The 19,845-nt window shown below is 57.5% G+C and overlaps 2 protein-coding genes across 2 annotated transcripts; one reads left to right on the forward strand and one right to left on the reverse strand.

Moving 5' to 3' along the window:
* Positions 1-554: 554 nt before the first annotated feature.
* LOC309571662 (zinc finger protein ZIC 5-like) lies at positions 555-6,869 on the reverse strand (the record flags this gene model as incomplete). Its single annotated transcript, XM_082279357.1, has 2 exons — positions 555-1,009; positions 5,570-6,869. The coding sequence occupies 2 exons, from the start codon at positions 6,867-6,869 to the stop codon at positions 555-557; spliced, it is 1,755 nt and encodes a 584-aa protein (XP_082135483.1).
* A 9,395-nt stretch (positions 6,870-16,264) lies between these two features.
* ZIC2 (Zic family member 2) lies at positions 16,265-19,637 on the forward strand (the record flags this gene model as incomplete). Its single annotated transcript, XM_082279331.1, has 3 exons — positions 16,265-17,267; positions 19,021-19,184; positions 19,380-19,637. 3 exons carry the CDS (start codon positions 16,265-16,267, stop codon positions 19,635-19,637), a joined length of 1,425 nt encoding a protein of 474 aa, XP_082135457.1.
* Between the last annotated feature and the right edge of the window lie 208 nt (positions 19,638-19,845).

Here is a 19,845-nt window from a genome sequence, read left to right on the forward strand (position 1 = left end):
GCGAGAGGGGTGGGGAAATGCTTTTATTTTATTTTATTTTAAGGGATGCGCAATCTGTCCTTGACTGGCCGGAGCTTCAGCAGGTGCTGCTTTACAGTCAGGAGGCTGCTGCTGACCTGGGGCTTTATCCAGGCCAAAGAGGAGGCGCTGGGGTGGCAGCTAAGGTACTTAAGAGCCACTCCAGAGAGCGGCTGAGTTCTGCCCGCTCGCAGCCTTCTCCAGCTAACTCTTGTTAAAGAAATGGGCATGGGCAGAGTGGAAGACGAGCATCTCCCTTGGCACTGTCCCCCTGCAAAATTGTGCAGCTCGGGTGACTGGGACGGCCCAGCCTGGCGTTATTAATGCTTTTTCTTACCAAAAAAAAAGGTCCGAGTCTCTTTAATTAAATTAGTTACTGTACAAACACCATAGGGTTTCATACATGGAATAAATAGCGCGAGTCAAACCTGATGGCACTTCCACGGCAGCCCCCCCTGCCAGGTGGCTGCCGCTGCGGCCCGGGCCAGTGCAGTGGGGCCGGGGCCACCGGCAGCTTGGCACGGCTCGGCACGGCCCTAGGGAGCAGTTCTGCCTCCCGAGGTCCTGTGGGGCTCGTCCTCCTCGGATGCCGGGGAGGTGTCGCGGCTGGAGGGGGTGCGGGGCCGGCGGGGAGCCCCCCCGGCCTGGCAGACGTACCACTCGCTGAGGTTGGTGACCGGCGGGGAGAGGGCGGCGGCGCGGCCGCGGGGCGGCTCGGCGGCCGGGTCGGCCTCGGGGGGCAGCGGGCCGTCGGGGGGCCCCGCCGCCGCGTAGCCCTGGGAGCCTGGCGGCGGGGAGGGCGGCGGGGACTTGCAGTGGATCTTCATGTGCTTCCGCAGGGAGCTGGGGTGGGTGTAGGACTTGTCGCAGCCGCGGATCTTGCAGTAGTAGGGCTTGTCCGAGGTGTGGACGTGGGAATGCTTCTTGCGGTCGCTGCTGTTGGCGAACTTCCTCTCGCAGCCGTCGAACTCGCACTTGAAGGGCTTCTCCCCTGCGGAGACACAGCAACGGCACCGTTACCGGCCCTGCCCGCAGCCCGCCCGCCGCATCGCAGCCCCTCCGCAGCGCGGCCTCCGGGGGTGAGCAGCAACGGTAAAGCTTCCCCTTCCCTCCTTTTCCTCCCCTTTCCCTTTTTTCCTCCCCCTTCACGACAGTCGTGACATGCCCGAGGTTTCCGCCTTTTTCCCCATGTTTTGCTGCCTGTCACACGTCGCTGGCAGCCCTCAGGCCCGGAGTCCCGGGCTGGCGGCGGCAGGGCCCCCTCGGCCTTGTTTGCCCTCTGCGGCGCTCCCCTCGCACACGAGAAACCTTCATTACCGCTCTAATGACCGAGCCCAAACAAAACCTCTCAATGCCTTTGCCTGCGAGGGCTGGCGTTTGCCGGCAGCCCGGCTCGCCTGGCACATCTCCTGCGTAATCCTTTCCCAGTGGGCACTGCGCTGGGGGAATAATTAGTTTAGGGGAAATAAAAGTAACACCTGTTTAAGCATCCCGATACAAAGAGGGAGCACCCCGCAGCCCGGACTGGGAACCTACAAGCTGCGGGGACCAACCCAGACACCGGAGACGAGGGTAGCAGACTGCTGTTACCGTAGCTGGCTACCCTGGGCAAGTTTGGGTCTGAATGTGTGCGGATGATCTACTTTAAGAGTTTTTACGCATTACTTAACAGTTAAAGGGGTTGTGAAAATCAGCCCGGGGCGGTTAGCCTGGCATACCTTTCTCACGCACTCTTGTCTCATGTAGCATACCCTGGAATACATATGTTCTGGTACGTATAGCCGTGTCCTTCCCCATAGTTCCCGGACCGACCCTTCCCCATAGTTCCCGAATAGAGCTGGGCAAATGCCTATTACTGAGACACCAGAGGAAAAAGAAAAAAGTGCCAGATCCCTGTACTGAAGCTTCTTACAGCAAGTTTTTCTTCCTCTATCATGCTACACGTGAGTCCAGCACAGGCAGACCTGCACTGATAATCTTCGTCATGACTATAGCGACCCTTGAGTCGGTTAAGACATGGCTGATGCATATTTTCAGAGCTGTTTTGCTCTGAGGGCTCAGAAATAACAACCCAGCAGCTCTCTCGGTGGACATTTTCTCCTTATTGCCAAGCAACTTTTACTGCTCCTCCTGTTTGGAAGATTGTATCGCGTTTATTATTTAACAAAATAATAATGGAAATTAGAAAACTATTTTTATTTTTAGAAGCAATTTCTTGGCTGTTACTATAGAAACATACACCTCCATAGCCTATTTATGCATCAATTTGTTCAATTAAAATCGGCTCCCCACCACCAAAGTGGTAGCACAAGAAAGTGCAAGTTTATCTTAAAAAAAAAAAAAAGTGTGAGGAGAAAAAAATTAAAATTAAAATTGTGCCTCGTGGGGTTTAAGTGCATGAAAACGTCTGCATGCCCCCGAGACAATTTTCCGGTCACTTCGTTTGTTCATTAATTACTATTATTTCTTCCGGGAAAACAAAGCGAATCTACTGGAGGTTTTGCGCAGTTTCTATCTGTGTTACCCCAAGAATGAAGGTTCACACATTCTGTTGCTGGCCGTGACCCGCAGAGCCCGCAGAGCCCGAAGCGCAGCCCCCTGAGAAATGCTCCGACCAGCTGGACCAAACCTCGTCCACTCTGTCGGGATTTTAGGGAAGTGTCTTTCCACTTGAGTTCACGCGCGGACACCCTCGCCAGACTCCAGATCGCGAAGATAAAATTCCCCATAAATCCAGGAGCGGGGAAGGTCCCGGTGTGTCCCCGTTATGCTGACGAGGGCACCACGTCAGAGTTTAACCATTTGTAGGTGGTTTCAACCCACGGAAGGGGGCGAGATGCCGGGCGTCGTCCCCTAACTCCTCCCGGCAGTAGCAGTGCCGGGGGCGGGGAGGGGCACAGATGGGGCTTGGGGTCACTTTTTTTGGAGGGTCTGGGAATCGTTGGAAGGAAGCCTGACCGTCCTGAACATCGTCTTTGGCGAGGGGACAGCAAAATTGCGGGAGGGATGGGGTCCCTATTCCCGCTAGAATGCACCCGGTGTGGGAACGAACAGTGATTTGTCCCCAAAATGGAGCAGTAGCTGCAGAGAGTGGTATGCAGCCCCCGGGGTGATGCTTTTGAGGAAAAAGAAAAAAAAAAAGAAAAAGGAAAAAAAAGGGGAAAACCCCAAACAACAAATGCCTCCTGAGTTATTGAAATACTCTTCTTCTTGCAGGATTACCAGAAACACGCAAAATCGCCTAATGATACAATTACGGTATTATTATTCCACACACACACACACACACACACCCGCATGCCAAATGCCCATAATAGACGAATAGTTTGCAAATCTCCCCTCCTCCCAGGCTACACATGACTAAAATAAATCTGAGGCGGCAAAATTACAGTAATTAATCCGATAGGAAGGAGCAGAAAGTTTGGGATCCCTTGTTCACTCAAGTGCGTGGTGGGGGAATGAGTAGGGAAAGACTCCTATCCCCTGGGCCGACCTGTCATTCGAGGTGGGCTATTGCCCCCCACCCCGACCCCCGAGGGCCGCTTTGTTGCAACGACCCCTTCTGCGTGGATACAGCCTTTCCCTGTGGGCTCACGCACGGACACCCTCCCGAGGACTACGGGTAGCCCCAAGCTGAAAACTTCTCCAAATACCCCTTGCAAGAAGCCACGTCCCACGAATTGCCTCGGGGCAATGCTCGACCTCATCTTAGAGCTGCAAACTGTGCCTGATCCGTATTTGGGTTTTGGTGGGGCTCTTTTTCCCGCTGAATCTCTCTGCCTCCTCATAAGCCTCTCCCGGACTCCTTCCCACCTCCCTCCCGCCTGCACCTTGCAGCTGAGATGGGTAAGGAGTTGAGGAGCCCAGAGAAGTCCGCGGTGAAGTTTTGTTTTTCAAACCAAGGCAGGTGGAGAAGGCTGTAGATGACAAAACCACGGGCCTCCAGCTAACTCATTCCGCGGTATCATTAACACAACAACAACAACAAAAAGTGTCAGACCTTCCGCCCCCCTCCCCCCTGGAGAAATTCCCGCCCCCCCACCATCCGCGGCTCAGGGTGTAGAGCACTGGGCACCCTCAGGGCTCCGCTGCTACATATGGGCTCATGCCTGACATATTCTGGAGATAAAAATCTATAATCCTTTCAGCCATGGGCCATTTGGTTTTACATCGGAACAACACGTTGTACGGTCGCCGCTTCTCTTCCCGAGCAGCACACAATAAATCAAGAAAGCAATTACGGCAACTCCACTTCCTTAAGTATCCTCCAAGGAATAATATTTGTCTGCCACTATAAATCCCGGCTTCGTTCGTTTTCGGCAGAGTTTTACACCCAGATGGAAATGCGTATTTCAGGAGTGGCGAGGAATGAGGAGAAAGTGGGGGGGAAACCCAAACCAAAAAAAAACAAACAAAAAAAAAACCAAACAAGAAGAAACAACAACAACAACAACAACCAAAAAAAAAAAAAAAAAGTAAAAGAAAAAGGAAATACTCAAGGGCTCAAACACACCCCAAGCCCTTCCAGGGGTCCCCGCCTGTCCCCCGGGGCATTTCCCGGTGCCGCTCCCTCCTCCCGTACCCCGCCGAGCAGTCGGGGCGACTTTGAAGTTTCCTTCTCAGATCCACAAAGAGAGGGAAGCGTCCTCCGGTGGGAGCCTTCCCCTGCCTCGCTCCCTGCTCTCCGACTCCGCGGTACTGCCGCAGGCGGGAGCAGCCCAGGCGGCACCAGCAGCCTCGGGACCGGCGTCAGTACGGGCAGCCCCGGCAGTGCCCTCAGCATCCCCGGTAGTTCCGCAATATCGGTAGCCCAGGCGGGGGGGTACACCCGGCAGTATCGTTGGTCCCGGTAGTAGGGACAGCCTCGGAACGCGGGTAGCCCCAGGAGCGCCGGTCACAGGGGCAGCCCGATAGTCCGGTAGTACCGGCAGACGCGAGCACCGCCACCGCCGCCCGCAGCGCAGGGGAACTGCGCCCCCAAGAGCCCCCGCGGCCCCATCTCCGTCGGGCCAAGCGTCACCCGCCCGGCTCCGTCCCCGCCGACAGAAGCGGCAGGAAAAGCAGAACCGCCGTCCTTCGGCGTGGCGGGGGGGAAGTGGCAAAGCGCAGCGCTTCCCAGACGCGGGGTGAGTCCCCAGGGCGCCCCGGACAAGGGCGGTGGGAGTAGGGACGGCGGGTGCTCATCCTCTCCTCGCTCTTCCGCAGGGGCTGCTGCTCATCTTCCCCCGGCTCTGCGTTATTTATTAATCGGTGTATTTATCCGGTGGTGCCGGGATGTGGGGAGGTGGGTAGCGGAGGGGGTGGGGAGGGAGCTGCCCAAGATGAGGGGGGGTTGGAGGGGGGGGACGGGACACGTGTGTGCAGGGCAGAGGGGCCGGGTGCGTGTACGTAGCTGTGTGTGCGTGGCCCGTGTGCTGCCGAATTACTTATTCATGAAAAAGTCACATGTCCGGCGGTGCGTAGGAGAGGAGGAAAAGAGGAGGAAAAGGAAAAAAAGAAAAAAAAAAATAAGGAAACCCTTGCGGGGGGGGAGGGGGGGGGAACAACCCACCTGTATGAGTTCGCTTGTGGATCTTGAGGTTTTCGGAGCGAGCGAAGACCTTCCCGCAGCCGGGGAAGGGACAAGGGAAGGGTTTCTCTCCCGTGTGCACTCGGATGTGGTTGATGAGTTTGTATTTCGCTTTGAAGGGCTTGCCTTCGCGGGGACACTCCTCCCAGTAGCACACGTGGCTGCTCTGCTCGGGCCCACCGACGTGCTCCACGGTGACATGGCTCACCAGCTCCTGCATCGTGCTGAAAGTTTTGGAGCAAGGCTTCCTACCGCCCGATGGCGGCGGCGGAGGTGGAGGAGGCGGCTCCCGGTCGATCCACTTACAGATCAGCTCTTGCTTGATGGGCTGTCGCATGTACCGGAGGAAGGCCCCAGCCGCCGCCGCCGCCGCGGCCCCGACGTGGGCATGGTGGTGATGGTGGTGATGATGGTGGTGGTGGGGATGGGGGTGGTGCGGGTGCCCGTGGCCGGCCGCCGCCAGGTTGAGGTTGACGGAGCCGTAGCCTTGCAAAGCCGAGGAGGAGGAGGCGGCGGCGGCCCCGTAGTGCGCCTCGGCGCGCCCGTAGAGCTCCCCGGCGGCGGCCGCCAGCCCCAGGCGCATCTGCCCGTTGAGCGGCGGGTGGCGGCCGGCGGGCGCGCCCTGCTCGCCGGGAGGCGGCGGCGGGAAGGCGGCGTGCGCCCCGTCGGTCGCGCCGTAGGTGCCGGCGGCCGAGATGAAGACGCCGTGAGGTGGCGGGTGCGGAAGGTGGGGGGAGCTGGCGGGCGGGTGCTGCTCGCCCAGCGCCCCGTGCACGGCGGCGGCGGTGGCGGTGGCGGGCAGCTCCCGCCGCAGGAGGAAGTCCCGGCCCGCCGCCCCCCCCGACGGGTATCCCGGGAGGGCGGCGGCGGGCGGCGCGTAGGCGGCAGCGGTGGTGGCAGCGGCGGCGGTGGCGGCGGCGGCGGCGGTGGTGGTGGCGGCGGGCGCGGCGAAGGCGGCGGCGGCGGCGGTGAGCGCCTCGGGCGTGAGCTTGAGGGCGGCGGGCTGCGCCATGTGCTCGGGTCCGAGCGGCGTGAGGGCGCCGCCGGGGTCGCCGCCCGCGTCCCCGGGGTGGAGGTGGGCCGCGTGGTGGGGGTGGACGTGGTGGTTCCCCAGCCCCGGGAAGCCTGTCATGTTCTGGTGAGGATGGGGCTGAGCCGCTGCCAAATCCGCTAATCTCAGTGTCGGGTTCCTCTTGCTCAAAGGGGGCTCCATAACGACACAGCCAAGCCCATCTACGCTCGCTGTTGTTATTTTTTTCCCTTTACCCGCCTTCAAAAACATGTATATATTAAGCGGCTCTTTAACTTCTTTTGTCTGCGCTCCGAGCCCCGCGCATCCCTGGCCCCGCTCTGCCCGCCCGCGATTGGCAGAGCCCTCACCACACTCCGGCGGCGCGCTGGGGAATACGGCTCGGACACCGCGCCGGAGGGATTGGACGGATGGCGATGATTGGCAGCGGCCGGGGCCGCGCGATTGGCTCCCTTTCAGGCCGCCGGCGCAGCGGGGATCCGCCCCCGCCGCCCCCCCGGGCCCCCCCGCGCCGCCCCCCGAAGTTGCACTTGCAAAACTTCGCGCGGGGCCCGACGGGGCGCACCCGGCGCCTCCCCCGCCGCCCCCCGCCGGCAGCACCGGGCAGCAGCGGGCAGCAGCTGCCTCTGCTCCCCAAGCACTGGACGGGGCGCCCTGCTCCGATGCTCCGCCGTGTTTACGTTTGCGGGGCCGTGGGGTTTCTCTCCTCGGCTGGCGGCAGCCCACGCGCGCGGCTGCTGCCCGGCTCTGCGCTCGGCTTCCTTTCCTTTTTTCTTTTTTTGGAGGGCCACGTTCATTCATGGATGAGGCGGGAAAGCACTCCCTCATGCAACAACGTGTGCAACCCCACACCCACGCGAGGCCGAGGCTGTGTGTACTCATGCCCAAGGCAACACTAGGGGAAGGCGGCCAAAGTTTTCCTAAAAAGAAGACGGCGGGGGTTGGGATTCCTTTCCTTTAGAAAATAAACAAGTAAGCGGGGAGGGGAGGAGGAGGAGGGGGGCAAGTGGCACATGTTAGAGCGAAGTTTCGGGAGCCTGCTCTCGCTGCTGCTTTGGGGCTTTCTCCTGTCGCAGCGGCTTCCCAGGGCATCCCATGGGAAGAGCCACCCCACGCCCCTCGGGGGTCCGCCAGCCGTACTCCAGGCAGCTGCATCCACTTCAGCCCTAATTCAGCAACGGCGAAGTAGAGATGAAACCGCCGCAGTGATACTGGCTCCGAGCATAAATGCTTCTCGACTCTTTAGGATGTCGTAACGGGAGGGGGGCGATAGGCTGGGAAATGGGGGAGTCTCCCGCTGGTGGGTGCCCTCAGCTGCTGCCGTAGACAAAAAGGCAGGAAAAGTGGAAGCTCTCTTAAAAGGGGGCAGAAGTAAGGGACGGGCGGTGACAGCGATGGGACCGCCCCTGGGGTGCGGGGTGTGCTGGTCCTCGAAAGTGAAGCTCCTTGTGGAGTGCCGAAATTGGCCCTTCGGCGCAAAGGATGCTGCCCTTCGAGGGGGTTGACTAGTAAAGGCCGGGATTTCCCTGCAAGCCAAAAGGGGAAAGGAGCATTATCTTGACTTTTCTGTGGGAGGAGAAGTAGCTTTTATTGATATGTCATCTGCTTTCTTCAGGCTGTTGGTCCCCCTGGAAATGCCTTGAGCTCTCGCGCTCCTGGAAAATGCAGGCAGGCTGGCTGCCCTTCGCTGCCTGCGGGGCAGCCAGGGACGCTTCTCCGCCTCTCTAGGAGAAGAAACGGGGTGGGGGATGCCAATGGACCCACACACACCTCCGGCTCTCCCCGGCCACCTAATCCCCTTGACGAAACTACATCTGTGCGTCTTGGCCGCTTCCCTGTGCCAAGCCACGTTCAAAGGAAGCCCCGTGCTGCTCCGGCATTTCCTGGGCCAAGCTCCAGCCGCCCCCCCCTCCCCCCCTACTCCTCCGTACCTCCCGCCGCTACTCACGCGGGGAAAACTCGCAGGATTTGGCCCACGGCTGCCAGAAGGGGGGTGAGAGGCTCTAGGGGGAGCTCAAGGGGGAGCGAGACACGCCGGTTCCCTCCCTTCTCTCGCCCCCCGGAGACGAGCCAATGCTCCCGGCTCGCGTGGCCGCGGTGGGGGTTTCAGTGATGCTGCAAGGCAAGGAACGGGAATAAATGATCCCTGGGTTTTAAAGCGGCTGCTCGATGGTTTTATTGCACAGTAAAAACTTCACGCGAACTAGCCATACGACTCTACGGGTATTTATATACGTATATTTTCTGTACATTCATCCAAATAGTGCCCTCCCTCCTCCCCAAATTCTGGGTGTGTTGCTGGACCAAGGTCCAGAGATGGAATGGTGTGATGGGAGATGCTGCGGAGGGGAACAAGTATCATAGCTCCCTGGAACCTTCCACATGCCTCCTTGTCCCTCTCCTGTTAAACGCAGGTGATGTGTATCTGTCATCGATTTAATATGTCTTAATTCAAATATATACCCCGATCAATTTCTTTTTATGAGAGGCTATAAAACAATGAAAATATTTTATAGCTGGCTAATAGGCAGCTGACCTGTGACTGTGGGGAGGGAGGGGTTGATGGAGACTCACGTGGAAATTCGCTCATATTTTTAGGACTAGCTGCAATCGCCGGGAAGCGAAGGTGGCTGCCCGCGCAGGGACAATTTTGAACACTGCCAGCTCCAAAAGGGCCGTGAAGAATTTAAAGCCCATTAACTTACCGACACCAGCTCAGGCCCAGGCTGCCGCTGCCCTCTGGGGCTGCAGCAGAGGGAGGCGTGCTGTGCTACCCCCACGGCCCCCCCACACACCTCGACAGCACCCGTCGGGGGTCGGAACGCGCCCTGTTTCCGCGGCGGAGCCGGCTGCAGAGCCCTCCCGCAGTGCTCCGCTCGCCGGCAAACCTGCCAAGGGACTTCGGGGGAGGCTGCAGAGGCGGGGTGAAAGCCTGGAAGCCTTCAAATTTATTTCGTAAAGCTTCCTCTTTAAACTGAGATCGGGCTATCGGCTTTAGGAGGTGTTTAACTGTAAAACGCTGTGCTGTGAGCTGCATTATGTAAATATATGCTAATGATCATGAACACCATTTACAAACAATCGTCTTTAGTGCACATCTTATTGATAGTTAGGGAGCGCGGAGCAATATTTTATAACGTGTAAAACATTCTTCTGGGGAACCACTAGAAAGGGAGCGCGATTGACGCTTTCCTCGACAAGACCTCCAAGTCTCCTCAAATATGCTAAAAAAGCCTATCCTCCCCCCGACCCGTCACGGGTGACTTTCTACGCTCGTGGGGCTGCTTTGCTGCTCGGGGGAGCCTGTGGCACGGGTCTCTCCGCAAACATGCGCCATCGGACCTGGATTCCGCCCGTAGCAGGAGGGAGCGTCCCGAGCCTCAGCCCCGTGGGGACCCACACGGGCAGGAAGTACCCACGGTACCCTCCTCATTGTCCCGTCAGGGGGATAGCACGGAGGCACCGGGACCTCGGCCGGGAGCGGGAGGCTGCCCAGGGGCACGAAAGGGAAAGAGAGTAGCGATATGGCACTGAGACTCCTCACCACTCCTTTCTGGAGGGGTTCAGCAGATGGGTATTTTATACCCTTAAAAATTATACTTCTCCTGTGCCAAATGTCGTTGCTCTGTGCATCCAAGCGGGAACCCGAGACTGACACAAGGATTCGACGTAGGGGCTAGGGGCTGTCGGGGTCGGGACCCGCCGCACCTTTGGGACAGAGACTCACGAGCATTAAGTTTCGGGACTGTCGTGTTCAGCGCGCACCTCGCCAGGGAAAGAGGGAAAGAGTGGCCATCCCTTTTGGGGTTTGCTCAAATAGGGACAAAATAAGGAAAAAAACCCCATCCTTCAATCTATCTATCTATCTATCTATTGAAAGAAAGAAAAAGAAAGAAAAAGAAAAGAAAGAAAGAGATAAAGAGAGAGGCGGTCTCAGGAAACCCAGGCCAAATTTTGCTCTGCTCTCTCTCCCCCCCCCACTTCCCCTCTCTCTGAACGTCACCGTTGGAAGAAGCTGTTGAGATAAATCAAATAGTGACACTTTGACGGCTTTACTTGTATAAGCAATATGGTTACCATATGGCATTGTTATTTATGAATGACAGCATAAATTGTATTACAAAGTCCATCGCGCTTTATTGGGACGCTTCTCCCCTGCCTCTAACGTTTATATGGGCATCTCCAGATGGAAAAAGGTGCATCTAATAAAACCCGGCAGTGCTGCAGCAGACCCCATTTTGGGGGCGTTGCGCCGGGTCTGTGCTGGCTGCAGAGTGAGCGGCGCAGCGGGGCAGGGCGCGCAAAATACGCGTCTGTGCGCATCCCTCAGCCGCAGCGGGGCAGGGCAGAGGCATCGGAGGTTTCCGTCCTGGAAAAAAGCGCTACAGTGCTCCTCGCCCCCCCCCCCCCCCATCTCACGGCATTACCGCCGAGAGCGGGGTTTTATACATATATATATAAGTGCAACTGAAGGAACAATAAATATTCATGGCACGAAAGCGAGGTGCTCCTTCCTCCTGTCCCTGCCCTGCCTAGCGTATTTTTCTTTTATTTTTTCTTTCTTTTTTATTTTTTTAAGAAGCATTTAAAAGTTACAGCTTTGGCTGAGATTTTCATTATTTCCCCTTTTTCTTTTACATTACTCTGCCGGTAGAGCCTGACAAAGAACTTTTGTCTCGAAGTGTGTGTTTTACAGAGGGAGGCTACAGCACAACACATGTGGTCTTCACGGGTCATAGGTCGAACGGCCTAGAAGTGGCTCGGATCGGCACCATCAAAGGTAACCTGCAACTTAATATCCTGTTGATGAGCTTGTTGAATTTATGAGTGTCTGTGATACAGACAACGGTGCAAGTGATGCTGCTCAACTGGCCTCTTCTCCCCAGGCTGCGGGCCAGCCGCACTCCCCCTCCTTGCCCCGCACCTCCTCCCCTTACTCCGTGGGAAGGCTGACTTTTGGGGGAAAGACACCCTCTTCCCCCTTTCCCTTTCTCTCTCATACACACACACTCGAACACACCCGTCTCCGGTGGGTCCTTCCACCTCTTTTTCCCGACGAGGCCATCGCCACCCGCGTCCTCCTATGGGCAGAGTCCACTGCGGCACCCACGGCTCCCAGGGAGGGGGGGATGGAGAAAAGGGGCCCGGAGCCTCCCCTGAGGGCGGTGACACCTCTCGGGAAAAGGGGCTAGAAGGGGAAGACGGTATATACAGTCCAGGGGAAGCAAGAAATTGCTCTCTCCTCGTCCCACGTCCCCCCCTCCACACTCCCCCCCCAGCTCCTTCCGCATCACCAGCCGGTAAGAACAAGAGAAGAGCAGTTTTAAAGCGAATTTCGGAAAACTTACAAAGACGGGAAAGCTTTCCCGGCAAGGCTGACGTTTGCTCTGCAGGTCTGGCACCTTCAGAAACCTGTTGAAAAACTTCTTTCAATAAAACGGTTTAGCACCGACTTTGTGTGACCGCTTGCTTTCCTCCCTCGAAAGCTGCCGTGAGCCGCAGGCTGTGTTCGTGGCCGTGGCCCGACGAGAGAGTGCGGGGCTGGCTGCTGGTGCCTCTGCCCCCCTCCCTTCCTCCCTTCCTCCCTTCCTCCCTTCCTCCCTTCCTGCCTCGCTCTCTTCCCTTGTTACCCTGTGACATGGGGGAAAGGGGTTTTGCGGTTCAGAGGCAAATAAAGCGCTTCTTAGGAGGGACGGCGACGTGACTTTGAACTTGGATCAGCTCCTCTGTTTCCTGCAGAGAGAGTAGGGCTGGAGCCCTGGAAGAATAGCAGAGAGTGGCCAGCCTGCGGGGGCTCCGGCTGGAATTCACTGCGTCCCCCCGAAAGTGCCCCGATGCCGGCACCGCTGAGCAGGCAGAACGAGGGGCGAGGGGAGGGGAGGCAGGAAATGCGGAAAAGAAGGTAAGAAAAAGAAAGAAAAAGGAGACAAAATAATAAAGGAAGAGAAAAAATGAATAAGAGAGAAAGGAAAAGAAAGAAAGGAAAGAAGGAAGGAAGGAAGGAAGGAAGGAAGGAAGGAAGGAAGGAAGGAAGGAAGGAAGGAAGGAAGGAATTCGGAAGGAATTCGGAAGGAATTCGGAAGGAATTCGGAAGGAATTCGGAAGGAAGGAAGGAAGGAAGGAAGGAAGGAAGGAAGAGGAAGGAAGGAAGGAAGGAAGGAAGGAAGGAAGGAAGGAAGGAAGGAAGGAAGGAAGGAAGGAAGGAAGGAAGGAAGGAAGGAAGGAAGGAAGGAAGGAAGGAAGGAAGGAAGGAAGGAAGGAAGGAAGGAAGGAAGGAAAGGAAGGAAAGGAAGGAAGAAGGAAAGAAAGAAAGAAAGAAAGAAAGAAAGAAAGAAAGAAAGAAAGAAAGAAAGAAAGAAAGAAAGAAGAAAGAAAGAAAGAAAAGAAAGAAAGAGAGAAAGAGGAAAAGAGAGAAAAAGAAGAGAAGAAGAAGAAAGAAAGAAAGAAAGAAAGAAAGAAAGAAAGGAAGGAAGGAAAGAAAGAAAGAAAGAAAGAAAGAAAGAAAGAAAGAAAGAAAGAAAAAGAAGAAAGAAAGAAAGAAAGAAAGAAAGAAAGAAAGAAAGGAAAGAAAGAAAGAAGAAAGAAAGAAAGAAAGAAGAAAGAAAGAAAGAAAGAGAAAAAACGGAGAAAGGAAGGAAAGAAAAACAAGGGGAAATCCAGAAGGTAGATATTTGTAAGAATAATCACCTTTGGGTTTTTTTTTTTTTTCGAAAACCGTTTTGAAACTGCGAATTTTCTTGCACATATTCGTTCTTTTTCCAGTCTCAGATGGAGTAACTTCTTTTAAATCGGGGGGGGGGGGGGGGGGGGGGGGGGGGGGGGGAAGTGTATTCAGACGTCTAGTTTTCTGTGTGATTTTTTTTCACTAATCTGGAAGCAGACGATGCCGGAGACCAAGCTTTCCTCTTCAGCTTGGGCTCTTGAAATCCTCAGTAACGGAGGACTCTCCTCAGACCTCCGCCTCGAAATCTTTTCAGAGAAGGAAAATAGAATTTGTTCGCGGTCTGTTCCTGGGAGCCTGGGGGGTCAGGACAAGGACAGCATATGCTCCCAAGCTACAGCCTGGAAAGGCAAGATCTGGTGAGCAGACACTCCTGCCTGCAAAGGCAGGACCGAATGACAGCGAGCAAAGAGAAAAGGGCTGTTGGCACCAGAGGTGCAGCTCTGCATTAATATTCGGTTTATCTCCTACTGCCTATCTCAGATTAGAAGGAATCCCACTTCCTCCCAATTTCGCCTTGTTCAAAGACTAATGTCCGGTACTGGCGCATTTCAAACACTTTCGGACAGTCTTGGAAATATTTTAACCATTTAGTGACAATGATGGGAAAGACCTTAGTTGGTAGGCAGTGTTACCTTTGCCTGCCTTCCTTCCTTCCTTCCATCCATCCATCCATCCATCCATCTATCCATCTATCATCTCTCCTTGTAAAACCCCTGCTTGGACGCTGTGGGTCCAGGTTTGAGCCTGCCTGCGTCTGATATGGGATTTAATGCCATGAGGAATCATAGGAGAAATGTCGAAGGGAGAATTTCAAAAAGACCCCGCAAACCACAAAAACCCCTATATTTTGGGTTGCTTCTCCGCCAAGCACAGAACTGATGGGTTTGGAGATGCAAGGTTTCGTGCAGGCTGGTTAAGACTGCAAATGTTATGCCGGGCTTTGATTTTTACAAAGCCTTATTTATTGGTGAGCTGCTGGCCCCAAGATGATTATTTTTCAGCCACTACAAAACAAACCGAATCAGGGGCCAGACGTGTATTTACTGGAGGGGGAGGGGAAGAGGACTTGTTTGCTCTGTGTGTGTGCGGGTGCTTGTGTGCCGGCTTTATGCTTTTTTATTCCTGCCATGTAAGAATCCGGTTTCCAAATAACAATGGCAGGGTGGGGTTTTGGGTAGGGGATTTTTTTTCGAGTTTGTTTTTGTTTCTTTTTCAAGAAAGGGAAGAGACAAGGAAAACTCCTAAAGCATCTGCTCTCAGATACGCACTCACAACACATGCATATCGCAGATCGACTTCTCTGCTCCCACATAAGTGGTTTAAAAACCCAAACAGCCAGGGCGACCGTTCCCTCTTATATTTTAATTTTTATTTGGTTTGATTTTTTTTGTCCCAGCCTCCGTCGCCCCGTCAACGTGACTTTTATTTGATTCCCCCCTCGCTCCCTTTATCGATCACGGGCTTCATCTGCTTTAGCCGAAATGGGGAAAGGGGCTGCAGGGGTTATATTTTAAGCCCCTCGCTTTGTTTGTTTGCCTCCCGAGGCAGGATCACATGCCAAAGCGTACATCGATATTTTCCGAGATCGGCGCGCCTCTCCCCACACCACCCCTTCCCCTAGCCGCGGGGGAGGGGGGGGGGCGGGGGACGACTCCCCCAAAAAATCAAGAAGCCACCGGCAGTGCGGGGCTGAAGGCGGCCACCGGCGCCGAGCGGGGCCGTGCGGTGCGGGGCCGGGCGGGGGCCGGGCGGCCGCGGGGCGATCGGCGGTGGCACGGCGGGGCGCGGGGCGGGCGGTGGGGCGGGCAGGGCTCCGGGCGGCCGCTCCGCCATTAGCCGGTGGCCGGGGACGCCCGGATGGACGGGGCGGCTCGGGCCAATGAGCGGGAGCCGGGAGAGCGGCCGGGCGGCGGGTGAAGGCGGCGTTGGGAGAGGAGCCGCCAGTGCGGGCGGGGAGAAGGAGAGAGGCCGGGGGAGGGAGGGAAGAAAAAGAGGGGGAGGGGGGGAATAAAAAGCCGCCGCCTCAGCAGCGCCCACCGAAATAAACAGAAGAGGGAAAGGCAGCGAGGGCGCGGGCGGAGCGGGGCTGCAACTCCGCCGCCCCGGCCGCGGCGCTCCGGCACTCCCCGGCCCCTTCCCGCCCCCCGCCTCCCCTCCCCACCCCCACCGCCGCCCTTATTGTTTTTAATCCGCCTCCGGCAGCCCCCTCCTCTCCCCCCTCCTCACGCCCCTCCGCCGCGGCGGGCGGGGGCGGCGCGGGGCACCCCCCGGGTCCCTTCGCTCCGTGGGAACCCGCGGCTGCAAGTTTTTCTCCGTGAGAGACACCGCTAATGCCCGGCGGAGGATAAAACGAGAAGCGGGGGCCCGGGAGCGGCAGGGGGCTCGGGGCGGCGGGGAGGGCCGCGGCCCACGCGGGGAGCGGCGCGGGGCCGAGCGGGCGGGGGTCGGCGGCGCTGACATCCCGGTGGCGGCGGAGGAAGCGGGGGGGGCGGCGGCGGCGTGTGCGCGGGTCTGTGTGTGTGAGTGTGTGTGTGCGTGCGTGTGTGCCGCAGGGAACGGCGAGGCGAGCCTTGCCCCCCCTCCCGTCCCCAGCCCCGTCCCTCCCCTGCTCCCCCTCCCCTCCCCTGCCCGCCCCCGCCTCAGCTCCTTTAATACACTTTGGTTCTCCGCTCGCCTTTGGACTCTGCTCTGCCTGGCTCCGGATACGACTCCGCCGGCGGCGGCAGCGGCGGCATCGGGCCGGTGCGGGAGCGGGCGGCGGCGGCGGGGGGACGCGGCGGCTGCCGGGGGGAAGCGGAGCGGAGCGGCGGCGGCCCCGCGCCCGGGCGGGCGGGCGGAGGCAGCCCGGAGGCGGAGGCGGTAGCGGGGAGGCGGCAGCGGCGGCAGCGGCGGCAGCGGCTGCGTCCCCGAAGCGGCGCGGACCATGCTGCTGGACGCCGGCCCGCAGTTCCCGGCCCTCGGAGTGGGCACCTTCGCCCGGCACCACCACTCGGCCGCGGCGGAGATGCAGGACCGAGAGCTGAGCCTGGCGGCGCAGAACAGCTTCGTGGACTCGGCGGCGGCGCACATGGGCGCCTTCAAGCTCAACGCCGGCGCTCACGACCTCTCCCCCGGGCAGAGCTCGGCGTTCACCTCGCAGGCGCCCGGTTACCCCGCCGCCGCCCTGGGGCCCCACGCCGCTCATGTCGGCTCCTACTCCGGGGCGCCCTTCAACTCTACCCGGGACTTCTTGTTTCGCAGCCGGGGCTTCGGAGACTCGTCGCCGGCCGGCGGACAGCACGGCATCTTCGGCCCTGCGGCCGGCAGCCTGCACCATCCGCACACGGACGCTCAGAGCCACCTCCTCTTCCCGGGCATCCACGACCAGCACGGCCCCCACGCCTCCCAAAATGTCCTCAATGGGCAGATGCGACTGGGCTTGCCAGGGGAGGTATTCGCCCGGTCGGATCAGTACCGCCAGGTTTCCAGCCCCAGGACTGACCCTTACTCGGCGGCTCAGCTGCACAACCAGTACGGCCCCATGAATATGAATATGGGCATGAACATGGCAGCCCACCACCATCACCACCCAGGTGCCTTTTTCCGCTACATGCGGCAGCAGTGCATCAAGCAAGAGCTCATCTGCAAGTGGATCGACCCCGAACAGCTGAACAACCCCAAAAAAAGTTGCAATAAAACTTTCAGCACCATGCACGAGTTGGTCACCCATGTCTCGGTGGAGCACGTTGGGGGACCCGAGCAGAGCAACCATGTCTGCTACTGGGAGGAGTGTCCCCGCGAAGGCAAACCCTTCAAAGCGAAATACAAACTGGTCAATCATATCCGAGTGCACACGGGAGAGAAACCCTTCCCCTGCCCCTTCCCTGGCTGCGGAAAAGTTTTCGCCAGATCAGAAAATCTCAAAATTCACAAAAGGACGCACACAGGTAATTCGGGTTTCTTTCGGCAGGTTTCCTCCCTCTGCCCGTGCCTATATAAATATATATATATATATATATGTAAACTGATAGATACTCAGACAGAGTGATGTTAATTTAGGAGAGTGATAAAATAAGCTTCCAGTTTATTTTTTAACCCTCTCCATCACACTGCTGCGTTTGTTTTGGTTTCTTCCCCAGCAGCATACACCCCCCTCCATTCCAGATTTCGAAAGGATATTTTACTGATTTGTTCTAGTTTGAGGGTGAGAGCTGTAGATTCGTGCTGAGGGTCAGCGGTGCCTTTCCGCAGAAACGCGGAATACAGTGTGAACCAAATTTTGCCGTCTTGCTAAAATACGGGAGGACATCCGTCCGTCCATCCATCCATCCATCCATCCATCCATCCATCCATCCATCCATTTGAAACGCCCTAGTCATTTGCTCTATGCAATGTATTTGCGTACAACTTCAGCGCTTGTGAGCATGGCTTTTATGTATGGACACGGAGAGAGAGAAACTATATAAATACGTGCAAGATCAGTCATTAGTCCTAAATCCCGTTAGAAGTGGCAAAAAGTCCCTTTCTGGGAATGCTTTCCATTAAATTTAAATGGTGTGAGCAAGGCAATAAAATGTTCTCATTTTTAAAAAATTGTTTTTAAAGTCTCACTCGATGTGATTTAAGGTGTTTTTGCAACAGTTTATTAAATTATGTAATAGGGAACAGAGGATTTGAGGTTCGGAAACTTCCACCCAAATCAGGTGGAAGAGGGTCGAGGGAGCCCAGGCTTTCCCGATGGAAAATGCCTGAGCTGAAGAGTAACAAAAATAAACGCATCCTCCCCGCCTCATCTATTATTCATTTACTACTCCTGCCGGCTCAAACCGTGCCAGACTATTTCATAAAAGACGGCCAAATATTTTAGCGACTTCCACTCCAAATATTTACCCGGAGAAAGGCTAAAAATCTCGAGGCCTATTGTTTTCTCAAGTGCTAAGCCCGATGCGAGGTGCGAGACGAGCTTTAACAGGGTTTAAAATTTGAGAAATGTATTTGCATGAGATGCCCGCACTGAAGTCATTGTGTCTGAGCGGATGTCTTTAAGAAACAATTTAGGTGCTAATGGAATTTAATGTTAAATGCTTCCCCCTCCAAAGGCGGGGGAATGTGGAGTTCTCACCTCCAAATTACTCCCCGGCATTTGGAGTCCTGGCAGCCGGGCGAGAGGAATCCCTATGAAAATTAAATGAAGTATTTTACAGACGTTTAGTTTTCCCAGCGGATGTGCGTTTATCTCGAATATCCATACACGAAACAATATGCCCGGCCTTAAATCTGTCGGTAATGGTTTCCAGTTTAACAGGATAGCGGATTTGGTACCGAGGCGAAACGGCTCGATGATGCTTGCTTCTTTTTTTTTCTTAATCGTCTTTCTTCTTCAATCTCTTTCGGGGCTGGCTCTGTGTGTCAGCACCGGTCGAAATAAAATCAGGCAAGATGCCGGGACGGGGATACCCCCGGGGTTTTGGTAGGAAAACCAGGTGAGGGACGGGGGTTGCCTCGCTTCAGGGCAGCGCGTGAGCAATGCGGCCCTCCGACTCTGCGGGTACCGGGACACAACCGGTCCCTTGGTTTGGGAAGCTGCTGGACGAAGCGACGGGGAGAGGAGGGCGAGGGCGGGGAAACTAGGCGCGGGGTTGCGCGGGGTTTGCGCGGGGGCGGCCGCGCTCACTCCGCTGCTGCGCCGCTCTCTTGCAGGGGAGAAGCCCTTCCAGTGCGAATTCGAAGGCTGCGACCGGCGCTTCGCCAACAGCAGCGACCGCAAGAAGCACATGCACGTCCACACCTCGGATAAGCCCTACCTGTGCAAGATGTGCGACAAGTCCTACACACACCCCAGCTCCCTGCGGAAACACATGAAGGTACCCGGCCCCGCAGCCGGCGGCGGGAGGCGGGAGGGCGGCCGCCCCGCTCCGGGCGCCCCGACGGGGCGGCGGGCGGCGGGCGCGGGGCCCAGGGGCGGCGGCGGGCCGGGCCGGCGGCGGGGGGCGCGCCCGGGGGGCGGCCGCGGCCTCCCCATCCCCCCTCCACTCGGCCGTGTTGCCTTTGCCCCCCAGGTGCACGAGTCGTCCCCGCAAGGCTCCGAATCCTCCCCGGCCGCCAGCTCCGGCTACGAATCCTCCACCCCCCCGGGGCTGGTGTCCCCTAGCGCCGAGTCGCAGAGCACCAACAACCTCTCCCCTGCGGCGGCGGCGGCGGCGGCAGCGGCGGCGGCCGTGTCCGCCGTGCACCGGGGCGGCGGCGGCGGCGGCAGTGGTGGCGGCGGCGGCGGCCACAGCGGCCTTTCCTCCAACTTCAACGAGTGGTACGTGTAGGGCCCCGTCGGACTGCTCTGCACGGCCCCGCCGCGCCCTCCCCGCCCCGGCGGCGGCGGTGGCGGTGGCGGCGGGCAGGAGGGACCAAGCAAGCCCGCCGGAGACGCGCCGGGAGATGCCGCCGCACCCGCCGGCAGCGAAATGACGGCCGAGCAGGATGGGGACAGGGGGCCTTCATCTCCCACCACCCTCCCGCCTTCGCGTCTTT

Source organism: Coloeus monedula (assembly GCF_965178545.1).
Source record: "Coloeus monedula genome assembly, chromosome: 3".
NCBI classification, from domain to species: domain Eukaryota; kingdom Metazoa; phylum Chordata; class Aves; order Passeriformes; family Corvidae; genus Coloeus; species Coloeus monedula.